At 54.8% G+C, this 20,091-nt stretch overlaps 1 protein-coding gene across 4 annotated transcripts; it reads left to right on the top strand.

The window, feature by feature from the left end:
• The first annotated feature begins 1,175 nt into the window (after positions 1-1,175).
• On the top strand, positions 1,176-19,834 carry CACNB1 (calcium voltage-gated channel auxiliary subunit beta 1). 4 transcript variants are annotated; one of them, XM_041726694.1, is made up of 14 exons: positions 1,176-1,490; positions 3,953-4,039; positions 7,067-7,186; positions 8,255-8,377; positions 8,913-9,049; positions 9,264-9,340; positions 10,711-10,730; positions 11,004-11,084; positions 11,522-11,580; positions 11,768-11,877; positions 12,065-12,216; positions 15,477-15,572; positions 15,958-16,143; positions 18,011-19,834. In XM_041726694.1, exons 1-14 carry the CDS (start codon positions 1,407-1,409, stop codon positions 18,473-18,475), a joined length of 1,797 nt encoding a protein of 598 aa, XP_041582628.1. In that variant the 5' UTR covers positions 1,176-1,406; the 3' UTR covers positions 18,476-19,834. The 4 variants fall into 4 exon arrangements, with proteins under 4 accessions (XP_041582628.1, XP_041582627.1, XP_041582630.1 ...); XM_041726693.1 differs by lacking the exon at positions 10,711-10,730 and adding an exon at positions 9,751-9,905 and having other exon boundaries at positions 1,177-1,490; XM_041726696.1 differs by lacking the exons at positions 10,711-10,730; positions 18,011-19,834 and adding an exon at positions 9,751-9,905 and having other exon boundaries at positions 1,180-1,490; positions 15,958-16,354.
• Positions 19,835-20,091: the final 257 nt, after the last annotated feature.

Here is a 20,091-nt window from a genome sequence, read left to right as displayed (position 1 = left end):
GGGTAGAGAGATAACAATTCCTCCTGCCATGAGAGACCTCTGCTCAGCACCTTGCAGCATCTCCAAACACCTGAGCAGTCCATCATTTGATTTCATTCTCCCTCATCCCCCTAAGAATCCCAGGTGACAAAGACTCCAGTACCGGCAACCCCATTTTATAGGAATGTAGTGACTTGTCCAGGACCATGTGACCAGAAAGAGCCTGAACCAAATTGATACCAGAGTTCCTTTCTTTCTTTCTTTCTTTTCTTTTTTTTTTAAAGTTATCTCTATCCAGGGAGGGCTCAAACTCACCACCCTGAGATCAAGAGCCACATGCTCTATGGACTGAGCCAGGCAGGTGCCCCAATACCCGTTTTTGACAGAATGCCCTACTTTTCTCTCCATAGGTTGTGGTGAATGGGGTCCAGGCTTTGGATATTTGTCCCCAAATTAAGGATGAAGGGGGGGCAGTTCTAGGTCAAAAGTCACTAGATCTGATTTTAGCCACTCTCTCAGCTCCCACATTTCTTCCTTTCCTCTCTCTTCCAAGAAACAAGGACCTTGCCTTCTGGAAGTGCCTGGGGGGGATATGAGGGACAAAAGCAGAAGCACTCCTGGGTCCCTGGGATTTCTGGTTGCTGTCTGTGTTGGAACTGCCTTTGGACATTCTCATCACCCCGGCATCAGCGTGAGCTTCAGCCTCCGAAGGCAGCGTCCTGCGGGAGGGAGAGGGGCCTTTCTGTTTGGTTCAAGGCAGCCTGGGCCCACACCGGGGAGAAAGGAGTTAAAGCCGGGTCCCAGGATCAACGGGATCGGGAAGTTCCGGCGGCCCAAACTGGAGTGGAATGGGCCGACCTGTGAAGGGAGAGCGGTTTGGGACGGAACGGGGCGGGGGGGGGGGGGGGGCGCCAATCCGCGCTTCACCTCCATCAGCGCTCGGCATCCACTGGTAAACCGCAGCCCCGGCCCCCAGCCCCAAGGCCGGGCTTCACCCCTCCCCCCCCCCCCCCAGCCCCGCCGCAGGCCGCTCGCGCCCGGGGCCAGTCCGAGGCCCGGCTCGCCCCCTTCCAGGGCCGGGAGGGGCGTGCCTCCCTCCGGCCGCCCTCCCATTGTCTGCGCGGAGCCGGCGGAGGGGCTGCGAGGGGCGGGGCCGCGGCGGCGGCGGGAGGGCGGGCGGAGGGCGGGGCAGGTGGGAGCGGAGGGGGCGGGGGGAGATGCTGAGCCCTCAGGGGCGGAGGAGGCGGCGGCGGCAGCGGAGGGAGCCGGAGGAGGGACGGGAGGCAGCGAGAGGGCAGCCGGACGCCGGGCCAGGTGTCTGGAGCGGGCGCCGGCTCGCTGCGCGGCTCTCGGTCCCGACGGCCTCTCTCCTGCGCTGAGGGCGCCCGGCTGGGCCGGGCCGGCGGCCGGAGGAGAGGCTCCTCTCCATGGTCCAGAAGACCAGCATGTCCCGGAGCCCTTACCCGCCCTCCCAGGAGATCCCCATGGAGGTCTTCGACCCCAGCCCGCAGGTGAGGTGTGGCGGCCGGCCCGAGGGCAGGGGGCCGCTCCCGCGGACCCCTGGGGGTCGGCTCGGGGACGCGGGCAAGAAGGAGTTAGGCGCCGGGCGGCGAGGGGCGAGGGGCGAGGGGCGCCTGCGCACCCCCGGTCCCTGCCGGTTAATGATTGATGGGCGCCTGGCCGGGAGTTGGGCTGCGGTTTCTCGGAGCGGGGAGGGGGCGGTCGGGCCGCCTGTCACCACGCCTCGGCTCCCCCGCGGCAGGGTCCTCGCTGCTCGGGTACCTGCTGCAGGGATTGAGAGTGGGGGTGCTGGCGGGGAATCCGGGGGCTGACGGAGGCTGGAGAGCGAGCTCGGGCAAAGGGGGCGACGCAGAGCACGCTCGGGGGTGCCAGGCGGGGGTGGCCCTGGGAGCTGGCCGAGGCGGGGGTCAGGGCGGTGCCAGCAGGCCTTGGGAGCCGCAGACGCTGGCCTTCGAGGGTGGGGAAGGGGTCGGCCCCGGGCTAGGCCCCCACCCCGGCACCTCAGCTACATCCGGTTGGACCACCTTCCCTCTCCCGACACCCACGTTATCTTTCCCTCTCTCCCCCCGCCTCCCCTCCCCAGCCTTAGAAAACGCCTCCAAAGTTTGGAAAGTTGGATGGATGCCAACTCACTGTCCTGGAAGGGAGGAGGCTGTGTTACCTGGGGTTTGGGGGGAGAGGGTGTCTGCCGCCCCACCCCCGGTCACACTTTTCCTGGAGTTATCCCCAGGAAGGGGCATTCTTGGGTATGGTGCATGCCCACGTAGTGACAAGCGGAGTCTGGGGTGGTCATGTCAGGGATTTCTCTGGGACAAGGCCATTCTCCAATCTGGCAGCACCCCAAGGCTGGGATACCATTAACTCTTTTCTTGCTGTGACCAGCCTGGAGCAACTGTAACCACCGTGATAATGTGGTTGATGAGTTTGGTGTGTGGGGGGGTCAGGTTAGACCTAAAAATACCTCCTTTCTCCACCCCAGGCCCCTTGGAGCCTGGGAGGCAGCTGACTGGGGCCTTCCTTTCAGCTGTCCCTTGTCTCTCTGGGTGCCACTCCCTTTTCCCATCCTGGGGGGGTGGTGGTGGTGGTGGTGGTGGAGGATCCTTTTAAGTTTGTAGGGATCCTCAATCCTAGAGGTTGGAGATATGTCTGGTTTGAGAGAAGGGGATGAGAGGGTGGATTTTTGAAGGGTTCCTGGGTACCCTTCTCTCCCATCTATCCATGCTCCTTGTACTCAGGTCTGAGGAACCAGAGTCCCCAGTCTGATCATGTCTTATCTAGCTTCTCTGGCAAAGAAACTCTAGGATTGAGTCTGGGGACAAGAGCGTGGAGGGCCTGAACCCTCATCTCCCACCCCATCTAGCTTCTCTGGCAGAGAAACTCTGGACTGGCCTGGGCCAAGTGTGTATGTGAGTTAGGGAGGGCGAGGAAGCAGCCCCCTTGATAGGTGGCCTGGGAACACCTAAATGTGTGGCTGCTCCAGAGGTCAGGTAGTGTTCACTCCACCCAAGCCAGGAGCCCAGTGTGACTGAGTGGGCCTACCCCAGGGACTTTGGGGGCTGTGTCCTAAGCTTGTCTTGGGGCAGGGCCAAGGGGCGTTATGACTGATGCAGCTCAGTGGGTACCATGGGCACCAGGCATGGGCAGTGGCACCTAAGGGTTAGAGAGTGGAAGGTTGATCCTTCTCCCCCTTTGAGGAGAGGTGTGACCACTGTGACGATGAAGAAGGGGCTGAGAAACAGTCTTGCCAGGGTTGGGGGGGGGGGTGCTGTTAATTCCACCCCTTCCCCGTGACACTGGGCTGGGTTGAGGTTAGATGTTTCCTTTCCAAATACAGTTCCATGCCCCCCCCCCCCCCACAATCCCCTCCCTTGAAATGAAATGTAGTTTTGGGTCTCCCAAGAACTGAGAGCTGCCACTCCCCTCCCCACTCTGCGGAAAAATGAAGGCAAGATTCGGGCTCAGGGAAAGCCAAGCTGGGCTCGGGTTGGTGATTCCCCTTCACTCTGGGGGCCACAGGCACACTCAGCCCCCCTCTGCTCTAGCTGATGGGGAGAAGGAGGGGTCTTTCCCCAGCTCCCTCTGCCGTCCTCACACTGCAGGCAGCCTCTCCCTTCCCCGGAGGCCTCTGCAGCCTGCCCGGCATCTTAATTAGCTTTGCTGCCTAATGAGCTTCCAGCTTCTCAGCGCCTCCCTGTTCTCAGACTCTCTGGCTTGGTTTGGGGGTTTCATGTGTGTTTCCTAAGGCTCTCTCCCACTGTCCCCCACCCCAGGGCTGTGGTCTGGGCCCTTCCTCCCCCTCGGGCTGTACCATCTCTAGAAGAAGATGGGGGGTGGGGCTCTTCGGATCAGGGAATGATATTCCCAAGGCCTGGCTGTAGCTCGGGGCCTGATGGGGTGAGGGTTGGGAACAGCCCTTTCTGATTCCACTCTTGTCCCTTTCTGGCTTTTCCAGGGCAAATACAGCAAGAGGAAAGGGCGGTTCAAAAGGTCAGATGGGAGCACGTCCTCGGATACGACATCCAACAGTTTTGTCCGCCAGGTAATGGGGAGGCTGGGCTGAGATGAAGGAGGTGGCTGGTTGGTGGAGACCAGCATTGGTAGCTGAGTCTGAGGCTTTCTCCAGGTACCCTCCCCTGTGTCATTTGTCCCCTGCCTGGAACCATCCCATCACCCTTAGCCCGTGACCTCTCCTGCACATACTGTCAGCCTGCACCCACTCCCTCAGCCCCCGCCCTGCCCCTCCCCCAGCTTCAGGCACCAGCCCCTGCTGCCTGCCTGCCTGCGTCATCTCATTCAGGGACAGCCTGGCCTGCCTCCTCCTAGCTTGCTTCAGGCTGTCACCCACTCCCCCTGCCGGCTGTCTGCTTCCATGTCCTCCCCCAGAACCTGTGACAGCGTGGGGTAGAGGCAGAGCCTAAGAAATGAGGAACCAGGTCCTTTGGGTCCCTGGAGCTTTGGTGAGGTATGGGTCAGGGATACGCCCTCCTCACGTCCAGCTAACTGTTCTTGAATATGTTGAGAGAAGGTACGCTGGTTGGAGGAGGCCAGGGCAGGAGGGGGTTTTAGAGAGTAGCACCCCCGGCTGAAGGAGGCTGAATAGCTTTCTGGGGTCTTCTTTTCCCAGTCAGGAAGATGCCATTCTCCTCTCTGTTCTTACTGTCAACCCCAGGCCATCTCAAGCTCAGGGAGAGGCAGCCAGAGAGGCATGTGGTTGCTATGACTACAGAGCATCTCAACAAAACCTGGTACCCAAAAAAGGCGAGAGAGGCTTGGGATCAGACAAGGAAAGGGCGGATGCTGAAGAGGAAATGGGTAGGGCATATGCGAGCATAGGGCAGTAGGGAGGTCAGCCCCCCTTGGGCTGGAGAATGAGGGTGGTGCCTGGCAGATCCACGGCAGATTGTGGAGTGAGGCCCTTTTTGATTCTTCTATCTCCACAACACTTGGCATATGTGAGCCCAGGCCTGACTTGAGAGGGTCAGACAAGGAGCCCTTCATCCCAGCATCTTCTAAGTACATAGACAGGAAGATCTTTCTTCAGTCTTTTCCTCATCCCTCCTGTTGCAGGGCTGGGCCAGGGCCAGTGCTGGGAGGAATGACGCTGTGCTCCGTGTAACTCCTCTTGACAGGAAAGAGCCTTGGTTCCTCCATTGTTTGCCACCCCAGGGGGTCAGACCCCAGCCTCCAGTCCTTCCTCCTCTCAGTTCTGCGTTCTGACCCCCGTAGGTGGCAGGGAGTGGGGGAGCAGGCCTTGCCACATCTCTGAGCTAAATATACCCTAGCAGTTTGCACATGTAGCAACTCTGCTTGTAACCTGAGCCCCCTGGGGGAACAGGCAGTTTGGGCCACCCCCTAGGCCAGCAGGGCCAGGCACTGAGGGCGCTGTGATGGAGGCGCCCAGCCGGACCCTCGTAGTGGTGAGCTAGGGATGGGGTGGGAGTCTGGGTGGGTGGGAGTAGCCCCAACGGGAAAGCTGATGGGGGGGCCCTCACTCCAGCCTGTCTCTTTGCCTCCTCACTCTTTCCCTGCTCCTGCCATTTCTGATATGTCCATGTCTGTGCATGTCTGTGTGTATGTGCGCACACGCCTGTGAATGCGTGCGCCCACGGGTCCGTAAGGATCAGTAAATGCCTCTCTGCCATTCTGTCTCTGGGTCTGTTTCTCTGGCTCTCTGGGCATCTGTCTTCCTGATTCTTAGTGTTCTCGTCAGGAGGAGTGGAGAGTAGTGAATTAGCTGGTTTTCACTCTCGTCTCTTTTCCATCTTCCATTAGTGATCCCACCCCTACCCCAGGCTTGCACCTTCACAAGCCTCCCATTTTTGTGATTTGGCTGGGAAAGGAGTGAGCAACCTCGCTAGCTAATGACGGGGCCCTCTGGGGGAGGTGGGACTTTGTTTTCCCTCTTTTCCTAGGTCTTCTCCATACCAAGCTAATGGGCATTCCTGGCCAAGTGACCCTTGCAGGGCCTCAGGAAAGAACCCCCACATGTCTGTAGTCCTGCTCCTTCTCCCTATCATCTCCTGCCCTTATAGCAACACCACCACATTTGTGTAGTCACACAATTTCACACCTCCTGGCTTCTGCCTTCATGTGCCGCACATTGTCAGGAACACTGACACCGAGGGTGCCCCCCGTCTGTGCCTGTGTGCACCTTTATGCATGTAGTCATGCATACCCAACACATACCAGAGAACACACCCTCCTAAACTCACTTGAAGTTGCACATCCAAGCACGTCCGTGAATAAGCATGTTCATTGACACTTTGGGTCTTACACATATGCCTGCATCCCTGAAGGAGTTCTTGTGCTCTGGGATGGTCAGTGTGGTCAAGGCCAGCTTCCTGGCATAGCCAGACTCCTGGGCCTGCTTAGACCCTCGCAGCCAGCAGTCCTGGTATGGAGAGAGGCCTGCCCCATGTCCTGCTCTTAACTTGCCTCTTTTGCCTGCACTACCCTAGGAATCTTCTGTTCTCTTTAGGATCTTGTGAGAGCCTGAGGGTTGGGGCTCCTCTGATTCTGGCCAAGGAAGTAGTATTCTATCTTCCCTCACCTTTGAGCAAAAGATAGCAAAACTTTTGGTGGCTGCATCATGCAGAGCAGGCTGCCCACTGCCAACAGCACAGAGAACTCAGGCCTCTGCTGGCGACTGCCATCCCCGGAAGGACTCTGGGCTTCTTCCGAATCTATCTCAGCTGGTGCTGGGGGCAGGGAGGGAAGGAGGAACAGGGAGTGGAGCCTCGTCCCCTGGCACTCCTCCCCTGCGTTGTGCCCCTATCAGGTTCCCCCCCACACACACCCCTCCCTCGGGCCCCAGGCAGCTGTCCTTGGACCTGCTTTAACCCCCTGCTTGCTGCTGTCACCCTTCCTAGGGCCACAGTTTTCCCAGGGGCCTGCCAATCTCAGTCCCTGGCTCCTCTCATCTCATACCACCTTTTCCTAGCCCGTGTGGCATCACACTAGGCTGGCTGGGGCTCGAGACATCCATGATGGGTGGTACCTCCGTGCCTTCCGAGGCCCAGGAACTGAGAGGCAGTGCAGGCCCTGAGCCAGCCTGGTTCATTTTCAGGGCTCGGCGGAGTCCTACACCAGCCGACCATCGGACTCTGACGTGTCTCTGGAGGAGGACCGGGAAGCCCTAAGGAAAGAGGCAGAGCGCCAAGCATTAGCCCAGCTCGAGAAAGCTAAGGTGAGAAATAGAGAGTCGAGGGGCTGTGCTGGCACTATTTCCCCCCATTCCCAGGCCTTAGAGATGGCCTGGACAGACCCAGGGACTAGTCTTGACCCAGGCACTCCTCAGCTGGTGTACCCCAGGGCCTCGATGTGCCTCTGTCTTATAGCTGTAAAATGCAGGCTATACTATTTGCCTTCTTATATAGTGTAATAAGTGCTTAATAGTGTTGCCACACATAATAGGAACTTGAGACTCTACTTCTTTCTGGAATCAAATGTCCTGGGCTGACCCTCATTAGCCGTCTGATTTCAGGTGAGCCACTTAACCTTTTTGAACTTTAGTCTCGTCATTCATTAAAATGAAGATAGTAATAGTAGTTAATTTTTTTTATTTTTTAAAACTTTATTTAAAATTTTTTTTAAGTAATTGCTACACTCAACATGGGGCTTGAACTCCCAGCCCTGGGATCAAGAGTTGCATGCTTCACCAACTGATCCCGCCAGATGCCCCTAGTAGTTAACTTCCTAAGATTTTTGTGATGAATAAATGAGGTAATGTTTGTAAAATATGTCACATGGTACTTAGCACAGTAAACCATAGCTGCTGTTATTTCTTTTTTTTAAGATTATATTTATTTGAGACATAGCAAGAGAGAGAGAGAGCATGAGCAGGGGGAGAGGCAGAGGGAGAGGGAGAAGCAGACTCCCCACTGAGCAGGGAACCCCAGAATGAGGCTCGAACCCAGGACCCTGGGATCATGACCTGAGTCAAAGGCAGCACTTAACTGACTGAGCCACCCATATGCTCTGCTGTCATTATTGTTATTATTATTATTATTTACTAATATTCTTTCTGGGTGTCACTCCAGGCTAATACTTACCATCCTCAGTAGCCCCCTCCATCTTGAGAAGGCTGAATTCTATTGTTTTTTATTGTAAAATTTAATGCACATACAGGAAAACTACTTAAATCATTCAGTATACTTGTTAATGTTCAACAAAACAAACCTTCACATCATCCTTACCCCAGGATGGTACATCTTGACTTAACCCTCTGGTTGTCATTCTCCCTGTTCACCTCTAGACCAAGCCGGTGGCATTTGCTGTGCGGACAAATGTCGGCTACAACCCATCTCCAGGGGATGAAGTGCCAGTGCAGGGAGTGGCCATCACCTTTGAGCCCAAGGACTTTCTGCACATCAAAGAGGTGGAGTGAGCGCTTCATATATGGATGGAGGGCAGGGTAGTGGGCATCAAGAGAGGGACAGCCAGAGCTCTAGTGGAAAAAGACTTTTGAACCCAATAGACCTTGGCTGAATCTGCTGTATGACCTTAGACAAATCTCTACCTCCCTGAGCCTCTGATTTGCGTTGGTAAATGCGGTGGCAATGCCTAGGTCACACGGTTGTTGAGAGGGTTTGTGATGAGATGTGTCAGTGGAGCGGCAGTGTGTGGGCACATGTGGGTGTCAGCTTCCTTTCCTCTTGCTATCTTTCCAGAGGAGGGTGGGTGCATGGTGGGACAGGGATATGCTGGGGCTGGGGTGGTCCATGGCCCAAGAGAACTCAGGTCATGGAGTTGTTCTGAGAACTGGGGGCTGTGCCAGGGGCTGGCTCTTTGAAGGTGCCACCCCCTGGGCAGCTTGGCAGGTCCCTGGTGGTTTCTCCCAAGGGCGGCTGCTGGCTTGCCCCTCCAACCTCTCTCTTGCTCTCTTCCACCTCACCTGCTATTGCTGTTTGCAGAAATATAATAATGACTGGTGGATTGGGCGACTGGTGAAGGAGGGCTGTGAGGTTGGCTTCATCCCCAGCCCTGTCAAGCTGGACAGCCTGCGCCTCCTGCAGGAACAGAAGCTGCGCCAGAATCGCCTCAGCTCCAGGTGTCTAGCTGGGGAACGCCGACAGACCATCCAGTTGGGACTGGGCCTCAAGGATTGACCCGTTGCCCTGAGGGCCCAGCCTCCTGTGATGTCACCAGTGGGGCTGGAGAATTTCCAGGGGAGTGGGGGGCAGGCAGCAAGTGAGAGAACAGGCTTCCCCCACCTCACGCCCACCCCTCTGCTCACAGCTCCATTTGCCTCTCTGCCCACACAGCAAATCAGGTGACAACTCCAGCTCCAGCCTAGGAGACGTGGTGACTGGCACCCGCCGCCCCACACCCCCTGCCAGTGGTAAGAGCTGCTGCCACCTTAGGGAACCGTGGGGTGGGGGTGGGGGGGTGGCTCCTGGGTGGGGTCGTCTCCCCACTGCCTGTCCCCTCCTTTCCCTGCAGTAGGGGGCACCCCAGTCCTGAGTCCTCCAAACACATCCAGCGGTACCCCCTCCGTGAAGAGTAGGATACCCCACAAGCTGGGCCTGTCAGTGCCCATTCTCTCATGTCTCTCCTTCCCGTTTCTTTGGTAGCTCCATCTCTCTGCCTGACTCCCCTGCCCCACCCCCATTCATTTCTCCTGGCTCTGTTCCATTCACCTCTTCTTCTTTCTTTTTCCCCCATCCCATCCCTGCCTTCTGTACTTGTGTCTCCATGTCCATCCCACTCCTCCCCACCTCGCCTCCCTCCTCTCTCCTGACTGCGGTCCAGGTAATGAGATGACTAACTTAGCCTTTGAACTAGACCCCCTAGAGCTAGACGACGAGGAGGCAGAGCTCGGGGAGCAGAGCGGCTCTGCCAAGACTAGTGTTAGCAGTGTCACCACCCCGCCACCCCATGGCAAACGCATCCCCTTCTTCAAGAAGGTAATTCTTGCTGGGCTCTGGCAAGAGGGCAGAGGGTCAGGGCCCAGCTTTTTGGCAGGGGGAGGGGCTGGAAAGGATTCGGATGCGGTACCGGCCAGATTCCATGGGGAGTAGGGCCTCCTGCCAAGGAGCGGGGAGGGTGGAATGGCAAGAATGGGCACATCCAGCTCCGCACACAGCCGCGCTCTGGCCCACCCCCAGGAAGGGATGTTTCTTGCAGTTGAAGCACCCCTTCCCTTGGAAGGTCATACCCCCTTACCCCACCACCCCTGGAAGCAGGGTCTGGTGATGATGAAGCTGAGATAGTCCATGTTTGCCCTCCACCCCTGCCTATGATGGGAAGAGTGGAATGGAGACCCTTCTTTGTCCTTCTTGGACTCCATGGGGCTAGGGTGGGCACGGGGTCTACTGGCTGCACTGTAGGACAGTGTAAGGAACCCTTCAAACCAGCAGGTTGGACTGCACTAGGGGCAGGAGATGGGCACCAAATTAGGGGCTGTCACCCTACTCAGATCTTTCCCAAGACCCAGAAAGGGGAAGGGTTTGTCCAAATAGTCCCAAGTTCACTGGACTGACAGTCCTTCTCCCAGGCCTGGTCTAGGGCCATCTCTGGCTCCCCCTTGGCATGGGGTCCCGTCCCTTCTCTCTGGCTCTGTCTGTCACTAACACGCATGCCCTGTTATCTCTCCTCGTCCGTCCGCTCTCCCTCCCTCTCTTGTCCTGGCTCCTTCCTTGCCCTCTGCCCCTGCTGGGTGCCTTCCCCTCTCTCCCCTGCCTCCCCACTCTTGGCAATCTCTGGACCCAGCCAAACAGAAGCAGAAGTCGGTGAGTATCACAGCTTTCTGTGTCCCCCTCTGCACCCCCTGGGATGAGCTAGTGGGACCTTCTAACACCCATTCTTGTGCCCTCCCCACCCATCCCCCACTTCCCTCACCCTTTCTGGTTCTCCTTGGCCATCCCTCCCCACCCTGACCTCGACCCCCACATCTGGGCTCTGGGAGCAAGGGAGGAAAGGGTGCATGGGGGAGCCTGGAGGCTGCAGAAGAGGAGCTAATGCCATCTCCACTCTGGGGTTTCCCCTCCCTGCTTCCCCCTCAGACAGAGCATGTGCCCCCCTATGACGTGGTACCTTCCATGAGGCCCATCATCCTGGTGGGACCGTCGCTCAAGGGCTATGAGGTAGGAGCCCCTAGAGGGGAGTGGACCCAGAGGGGCCCAGGCCTCTAGACAGATGCTACGGAAAGTTTCAGACCCCAGGGAGATCTCCTGGAAGGGCCCAGATTCACAGAGTATCTCCCTAGAGGGCTGCAGACCTTCAGAGAAGCCCCCCAGAGGAGCCTGACCCACAGGGAGACTTACTCAGAAGGGTCCAGTCCCCCTCCCCCAAGATACCCCCCAGAAGGGTCTTCCCAGAGAATCTATTTTTGGAATCAGAGACCCCATTGGAGGCTCCTCAGACCCAGAAGGAACACTGTACCTCTTCTAGGGGCCCATTTATCTCAGGAATTAAAGAAAATGGAATATAAGGATGTAAATACTTGGCAACCTACCCTTCTTGAGTGGCTTTAAATATCTGACTGTTCCCCCCCACCCCCACCCCCACCCCTCAACCTCAGGTTACAGACATGATGCAGAAAGCTTTATTTGACTTCCTGAAGCATCGATTTGATGGCAGGTGAGACCTTGGGAGCTGGCTCCCCAATCCCACTGTGATCCTCTGCTGCTGGGGATGGGCTGGGTGGCCTGAATGATGATCCTGGGCCTCCATGGACCGAGGGCTAGGAGGCAGGCCTGGAGCCTGGGGAGTGGACAGAGCATTCGAGCCCACCCTGACCCCTCAATCCCCTTGCCCCATCCCTCAGGATTTCTATCACTCGTGTGACAGCAGACATTTCTCTGGCTAAGCGCTCAGTCCTCAATAACCCCAGCAAACACATCATCATTGAGCGCTCCAATACACGCTCCAGCCTGGGTGAGCCCACCTTTCATCCCCCCACCCCCACTTCCGGGCCCAGACGTGTGTGTGTGTGTGTGTGTGTGTGTGTGTGTGTGTGTGTGTGTGTGTCTGGGGGGGAGCATCTCCAGAAGTGTGTGATTGCCCACTGCCTCTTGGGGAGACTCCCCACGTTCCCCCTTCCCCATGACTCCGTGTCCCCCAGCTGAGGTGCAGAGCGAGATCGAGCGAATCTTCGAGCTGGCCCGAACCCTTCAGTTGGTTGCCCTGGATGCTGACACCATCAACCACCCAGCCCAGCTCTCCAAGACCTCCCTGGCTCCCATCATTGTTTACATCAAGATCACCTCTCCAAAGGTGGGTGCAGGAGCCTGACCCTAGTGGGGACAGGAGTGCTGGAGTTGGGTGGCCTGTATTTAAATCTTAGCAACTGCTTATTAACTGTGTGACCGAATCTCCCTGAGTCTTATTTTCCTTCTCTGTAAAACTCTATCAAATGGACATTGTGAAGATTGAACCTAATGTGAATGCTTAGCACTTAGCCAAAGGTCTGGTATCATGTGCCTCATCATGTCTTAGCTAGTATAAATATCACTATTAGGGTCATGCAGGCCAGCCCCCTGGCTCCGCTCTGCTTGACCTCCTATCCCTTGGTCCAGAAAAGTGAAATAATTCTGTGCTTTTTTTGTCGCAGTGTCACCCAACTACTTGGCAGTTGGGAGGTCTTTTCTGTCATTTGATTTTGTCCCTTTTTGCTGCACTGTCCTCGCTTGGACCTTGACAGAGACGAATCGGTAGGAAGACTGATTTACTTCTTTTTTACACACAGCTCTATGAGTTTTCCCTCCTTGACGTTAGTGGAGGTTTGAGGAATATGGAGGGTGAGTTTAGGGGAAGGATTTAAATTTTTTTTTTTTAATTTTTATTTATTTATGATAGTCACAGAGAGAGTAGGGGAAGGATTTAAAGTGAGAAGACAGGGATCCCTGGGTGGCTCGGCGGTTTGGCGCCTGTCTTTGGCCCAGGGCGCAATCCTGGAGTCCCGGGATCGAGTCCCACGTCGGGCTCCTAGTATGGAGCCTGCTTCTCCCTCCTCCTGTGTCTCCGCCTCTCTCTCTCTCTATGTCTATCATAAATAAATAAATCTTAAAAAATAAAAAAAGATAAAGTGAGAAGGCAGCCCTGGGTTCCAGTGTTAGCTTTGGTTGACTTAGTCATTCATTAAATTTTGTTTGATGGTGGTTTTGTTATTGAGCTTGGGATATTTGCAGGATTTATTTAGCCTCTCTGAGCCTCAATGTCTTCACCTATAAAATGGGCATCCAGGGGCACCTGTGGGTGGCTCAGTGGTTGAGCGTCTGCCTTTGGCTCAGGTCATTATCCCTGCAGGGAGCCTGCTTCTCCCTCTGCCTATGTCTCTGCCTCTTTCTCTGTGTCTCTCATGACTAAACAAACAAATAAATGAAATGGGCATCCAGATCCCTCCCTTGTTATTGTTGAAAGGATTTGAGGTAATGATGTAAAGAGCCCAGAGTTCTCTCTAATTCATGACGGACAACTAACTGAGGGTGGTAACTGTTACCATTTCGTGGACATACCCTATGAGCGGAGCACCCAGTTACCCTAACGTTTCTGAGTCCTGAGTTTCTAATGAGTGGAAAGAGGATGATAGGATGGAAGTACTTCCTGGGGGTGGTTGAAAGGATCAAAGGAGATAATGGATATGAAAACACTTTGTGAGCTGGAAAGTAACAGATACTTCTGTTTCTCCCAGGGGCACTGGCTGAGGTACAGGGTGGGGACTTGAAGCTGGAGTGTCTGCAGAGTTAATGTAGCAGTACTGCTACTCCCCAGCTCTGTGCTCCTTTGGCAAGTCACCTAACTCTTCCGTGCCTATTTCCAAACCTGCAAAATAGAGGTCCTCACATGGTGGTTGTGAGGGTTAAATAGATGAATTAATCGTGCAAAGTGCCTAGGACCTACTAAGCAATATAGACTTTTTTTTTTTTTTAAGATTTTTGTTTTGAAATAGTTCCAAATCTAGAGAAGAGTTCCCAGAATGGTACCAAGAACTGCCATTCTTTGAATGCCCTTCACTCAGATTCACTAAAATTTATTTATTTATTTATTTATTTATTTATTTATTTATTTATTTATTTATTTTAGAAGATTTTATTTATTCATGAGAAACAGGAGAGAGAGAGAGAGAGAGAGAGAGGCAGAGACACAGGCAGAAGGAGAAGCAGGCTCCATGTAGGGAGCCCGACGCAGGACTCGATCTTGGGTCTCCAGGATTACATCCTGGGCCGAAGGTGGCGTTAAACCACTGAGCCACCCGGGCTGCCCAGATTCACTAATTTTTAGCAGCTTTATTGAGATAATTCACACACTATTCAATGCAGCCACTTAAAGTTTATTGTTCAGTTTTCTTCAGATTCACTAATTTTGAGTATTTTGCCACATTTATTTTATCTTCATGTATTATGTATATGTGTATATGTACTTTTCTGAATCATTTGAGAGTAGGTTGTAGATATCATGTCTTGATTGCTAAATACTTCAACATCTTAAGAACGAGGACGTTTAGCTATATAATGACCGTAGAGTTGCCAAACTCAATAGTCCTTCATTTTTCATCAGTTGTCCCAATGATGGCCTTTATGGCAATTTCTCCCTCAATCCAGGATCAGTGTTACATTTAATTGCTTTATCTCTTTAGCATTCCTTTTTTTTAAATATTTATTTGAGAGAATATGTGTGAGCACATGAGTAGGGGGAGGGGCTGAGAGAGAGGGAGAAGCAGACTCCCCACTCAGCAGGGAGCCTGACGTTGGGGGGGGGGGGGCTCGTCCCAGGACCCTGAGATCATGACCTGAGCCCAAGGCAGACGCTTAACCAAGTGAGCCTCCAAGGTACCCTTCTTTTTAGGATTCTTACTTCTTTCTTGGATTTTTCTGACACTGATGTTTTTTAAGAGTACAGACCACTGATTTTGTAGACTGTTCCTCAAGCTGGGTTTGCTTGATGTTTCCTTGTGTGAGGCTGAGGCTTTTTGTTGTTGGTGGAAATATCACCAAAGTGACGGTATCTTTCTGAGGGTGTTGCATCAGGAGACATGCTGTGTCTGTTGTGTTGTTGGTGATGTTACCTTTGATCATTTAGTTAAGGTCATAGCTTTCTGTTTAGCTATTATTACCATTGTCATTATTGCTATGGAGATGAAAATAATAATAGTGGCGACCTCATGAGGTTATTGTCAGTACTAAATGATCTGATCATGTGGAAACCACAGAATAGTGGCTGTTGGCAGCAAGTGTCCTATCAAAGATGGCTGTTGCTGTTCACATGGGGCTGCCAGCCTGGAGAGTGAAGCCTATAAAGAAGGTGAGAGAGATCAGGAAGGCAAATCACTGCTTTTCAAATAGCCACTTCACAGGAAAGGCTGGCATGAGTCTGGGAGAGAGCCTGAGCATTGTGGAAGGATGGACGCAGGACTGGTAGGTCATTTCAGAAGACGTGGCCGGGCCTGAGAGTCATCTGGCTCCAACTAGGCCCTACTTGTCTGAGTTGGAACATCGTACAGTCCCTCCAGCTCCTCCCCTCTCCCCCCAAACTAGGTACTTCAGAGGCTCATCAAATCCCGAGGGAAGTCTCAGTCCAAACACCTCAACGTCCAAATAGCGGCCTCAGAGAAGCTGGCGCAGTGTCCCCCCGTGAGTGCTCAGACCCTGGGAAAGGGAGGAATTTTGGGTTCTCCTGTTTCCTCTGACTTGCATGAGAGACAGAGTGGCCAGGAGCACCGGGGTGGGGTCAATGGGTGCCAACTGTTCTTCTGGGAAAAGAGTCCCGGAAGGCCCGCTTCCCGGTGGGGAGTCAAGGCGGCCTCCAGCCCTGGAGACTCAGACTGTCTGGGTGCCAAGACCTTTTGTAGTTCTGCCAATGTACATATCTGAGAGTCCTCCTCTCTGGAAGTCTAGAGGTTTCTTTTTAACTTTGTCCTTCAACCCTTTGACTCCACCCACTGCACCCAGGCCACACCCTTACCCCCTTGATCACGCCCAGCTCATCCCAGCCCTGCCCCTAACCCCGCCTCCGCAGGAAATGTTTGACATCATTCTGGACGAGAACCAATTGGAGGATGCCTGCGAGCACTTGGCCGAATACTTGGAAGCCTATTGGAAGGCCACACACCCGCCCAGCAGCACTCCGCCCAATCCGCTGCTGAATCGTACCATGGCTACTGCAGCTTTGGCCTCCAGCCCTGCCCCTGTCTCCAACCTCCAGGTACAGGTGCTCACCTCCCTCAGGAGAAATCTCAGCTTCTGGGGCGGGCTGGAGGCCTCGCAGCGGGCCAGGTCGGTGCCCCAGCAGCAGGAGCACGCCATGTAGGTGTCCTACCTGTTTCCCCTCCTGCCCAAGGCTCGGAACTGGAGCTCAGGGAACACGGGGAAGGAAGGGAAGAGCTTTATTTTGTAAAAAAATGTGGTGAGTGGCAGCTTCTGGTGTCTGTGGTTTTTGATGGGATTGGGGCTGGCTGGTGGTGCCTTCCTGGGCCTGGTCTCATAGGACTACACCTGCTGCCTTAGGGGCTTTTGGCTATGAGGCCTGATTCCGGCCTTATAAGACAAATAATTAGGAAGAAAACATAAGGAAGACTGATATTTTCATGCACTGGACTCCACACCCATTAATTTATTTACTTTTTTATGTTCATTTTTTAAAAAGTAATCTCTGTACCTGATGTAGGGCTGGAACTCGTGACCTCAGGATCAAGAGTTGCATGCTCTACCAACTGAGCCAGCCACGTGCCCCCTTACCCAACATTTTAGACTCAACAGAGCAAGGGCCGTCTGACCCAGGCAATCCCACAGAGCAGGGCCATTAAACCCAGAGAGACTGTCCCTTCTCTTAGAGCCCTAATCCTGGGAGTTTCCCTCAGAGGGTACCCAGGATGAAGCATCTTCTATGAATTGATGCCCTACCTTCCATCCCTCTCCAGTGAAACAGATTCCAGGAAAGGCCCTTCTATGGGTGCTCTGCCCTGGCAGCTGCTTCCCATCTCTGAGTTAACACCATTAAGTATTTGGTTCTAGATAAGAGCCGGGAGAAAGCCATGAAGTCATTCTAAGACCGTTGCTTTTCAGGTTTGTTTTCAGTAACAGAGCTCATTTGTTCATTGAAACCTCTAAGGAAGCCCAGTATATAAAGTGTCCTTGCTCTGCTCAGAGAGAGCTGGTGGCTTGGCTTCCATTTCACCTCCATAGGGACCCCTGAAGCACTTTTGTGCTCTTTCTGCCACCTCAGGTCTCCAGGGAACAGCTTGGAAACTGCTGGTTTAATCCTCATCATATCACCACAGAGAAACTGGGCCATAGAGAGGAGAATCATTTGCTCAGGGTCAGACAGCTTGAAGTGGCAGGGGATGGGACTTGAACTCAGGCCTTCTGGCACCCCACCCAATCTCCTCATGATGGCAGTGACCATCAGATGATCTTTATGTGGCATTCGGTGCTGAGAATGTTGGGCCACCTCATTGTCTCTGGGGAGAGGGTGGTGATGATGGGGGTGGAGACCCATCAGCTTTCCCCAGCCTGCTGCTTTTATTTTTTGCTGGGGGCAGGAGAGGAATCTTATCAACCTGGGGAATGGATGGGGGAAGTATGGGGCTCTGGAAACCTATGATAGGGTCTGGTTTGGGTTGAAGGAGTGGGGGTTAGTGAGTTCGAGCTGAAATCCCCCTAGTATATTTGGAAAACTGGGGCAGTGACTAACCCAATCAACCACTAATGAGTGGCGATGCTAATGAGGTGTTAATGATGATAGTGCCCAATACAGCATTAATGACGTGCATTGAGGAAGCAATGACTAATTATTCATGGGCTTTCTGCCATGATTACTGGAAGAGTTCATGCCTCCTCATGCCTTATGAAGGATGGGTGCCTCCTGTCCCAATAGAGGAGCAAATGCCCTGAGGTCTGTCCTCTGGCTGGGCCATAGAGCCATTTGGCAGGCTGCCCATCCCCTAGAGCCAGCACCCACCTCCTTTAGCCAGACTGGGTGTCTTGGTGCCATCACTAACCTGCCTTGCTTTGTTGTGTCTCTCTCACCCCTGCCTGACCTGCATGGTGTGTGCTGTCCGTCTGCTAACCAGGGACCCTACCTTGCTTCCGGGGACCAGTCGCTGGAGCGGGCCACCGGGGAGCACGCCAGCGTGCACGAGTACCCCGGGGAGCTGGGCCAGCCCCCAGGCCTTTACCCCAGCAGCCACCCACCAGGCCGGGTGGGCACCCTGCGGGCACTGTCTCGCCAAGACACGTTTGATGCCGACACCCCTGGCAACCGAAACTCTGCCTACACGGAGCTGGGAGACTCATGTGTGGACATGGAAACTGACCCCTCCGAGGGGCCAGGGCTTGGAGACCCTGCAGGGGGCAGCACCCCGCCTGCCCGACAGGGATCCTGGGAGGATGAGGAAGAAGACTACGAAGAAGAGCTGACCGACAACCGGAACCGTGGCCGGAATAAGGCCCGCTACTGCGCAGAGGGTGGGGGTCCAGTTTTGGGGCGCAACAAGAATGAGCTGGAAGGCTGGGGGCGAGGTGTCTATATCCGCTGAGAAGCAGGGTCCACGCAGTGGGGGGAAGGGCTCTGAGCCCTGGGAGGGGAGGGACCAAGGGGCTCACCACCAGGGATGTATCTTTCCTCCAGGGGGCACTGTCTCCCTCTCAGATGCCTTTGCTCGTTGTTGGGGGGTTTCTTTGGTGGTAGCATCCCAGCTCCTGGGATTCCCTTAAGCCTCGCTGTAGGTTTTCACTTAACCTGCTGTGGATGGATCGGGGATGCCCACCTTTCTGCAGTGTCCCTTTCTCCCACGGCAGGGGGCGCTCTCCCCTCACTCCCAGAGAAAAGGTGCACTTCCTTAACTCTTTCTACTTGGGGCTCTAAATAAGGGTCCTAAATGGGGTAGCCCTTTCTTTTCCCCACCTGGAGTATTTGGGAAGGGTGAGGGGGCTTTTCCCGGAGAGGGAGACCACAGACTTTCCCATGAGGGCTCTCTTCCCCAAACCCCAGATCCAGGCTCCTTCACCATGTCTATCCATCTCCCAGCTTTCTGGCAGCATTGTCTGGTGGGTGAAAGGTGTAGACTGGAAGCCCCATGGGGATTTCTTGGGGAGCAGTCTGAATGGACAGCGGCAGGCATCAAATGGAGTGCCTGCTCTCTGGAGGTACTGCTACCCACCCCACCACTTTCATGCCTCGGCCTTTGCCTACCCCAGGAATGAGCTTTGCCTATGATGTCCCTTGCCTACTGCCATCAGAAGAGGGGGGCCCTCTGTGTCTGAGCCCCCCACCCCTTTTCACTTGGGTTTGGCACCCATGGAACACTCTCCGCCTCATTTTGAAACCAAAAAACTGCCCCTTCACTGTCACCGGGAGGCCCCGGGGGAGAGGCCCTGCGGGTTGGTGCCCAAGAGGCGATCAACACCCCGGGGGGTTGCCTTGGGACCTCGGATCTCCCCTGGGGGGCTTGGCTGCTGCTGCTGCTCTGTATTTGCCTCTTGTGATCCCATCCTTTATCGCTGTCCACACCCCCCAGGAGAGGCCTTGGTCCCTCCTCTGCCCACCTCCCTCCTGAGTGTTCCTCTGCCTAGCATCCTTAAAGCCCAGCAGCCCTGCCCCTCCCCAGCACCCAGCTGGGCCAGAGAGAGCCGACTGTGCCAACGAGGACTGGGCCCTGCCCAGCTGCCCGCCTCAGGGACGGGCACCTCATGCCCGTCTCGCCACCTCCTGTGCCAATGTTGTCCCACCCCCCACCTGGGGTGGGGTGCAGCTTCCACTTACCGGTTAGAAGACACCACTGCCCAACCTTTCCCCCTCCCTGTCGGGTGTCCTGTGCCCCTACCTGTCTGTCTGTCCGTCTGTACCCCCCTAGAAGTATTTTGCCACATATAAAACCGCCGTCCTGTCCTTTGCAGCCGCCTCCTGAGCCTGCTTCCTTGTTCCTGCCACCCGGTTGCCAGCCTGGGCATGTGGGAGCTGCCTACGTGTGGGGGAGTGTGAAGGGGTGGGTGCACAGAGAAGCTGGGCTCCGAGTTGTTTATTCAACAGGAGAAATAGTGCTTTGTTTTGCAGCTCTCTGATGCATTACGGTCAAGCTTGATGGGAGCTGTGTGTCCAGTTTCAGCTGCAGCTTCCCATTCAGCCCCAAGTCCTCCCCGTTTCCCCAGAAGT

This window comes from Vulpes lagopus, chromosome 12, assembly GCF_018345385.1.
Source record: "Vulpes lagopus strain Blue_001 chromosome 12, ASM1834538v1, whole genome shotgun sequence".
Lineage (NCBI taxonomy): Eukaryota > Metazoa > Chordata > Mammalia > Carnivora > Canidae > Vulpes > Vulpes lagopus.
The sequence above is the reverse complement of the archived record's forward strand: the minus strand, read 5'-3'. Positions and strand labels throughout refer to the sequence as shown.

Bases quoted from the DNA above. Each gene is read 5' to 3' on its own strand.
- CACNB1 (XM_041726693.1), top strand. From the start codon at position 1,407: ATGGTCCAGAAGACCAGCATGTCCCGGAGCCCTTACCCGCCCTCCCAG. The intron at 11,581-11,767 runs GTGAGACCTTGG...CCCATCCCTCAG, and splicing joins AAGCATCGATTTGATGGCAG to GATTTCTATCACTCGTGTGA. The intron at 15,573-15,957 runs GTGAGTGCTCAG...CCGCCTCCGCAG, and splicing joins AGCTGGCGCAGTGTCCCCCC to GAAATGTTTGACATCATTCT.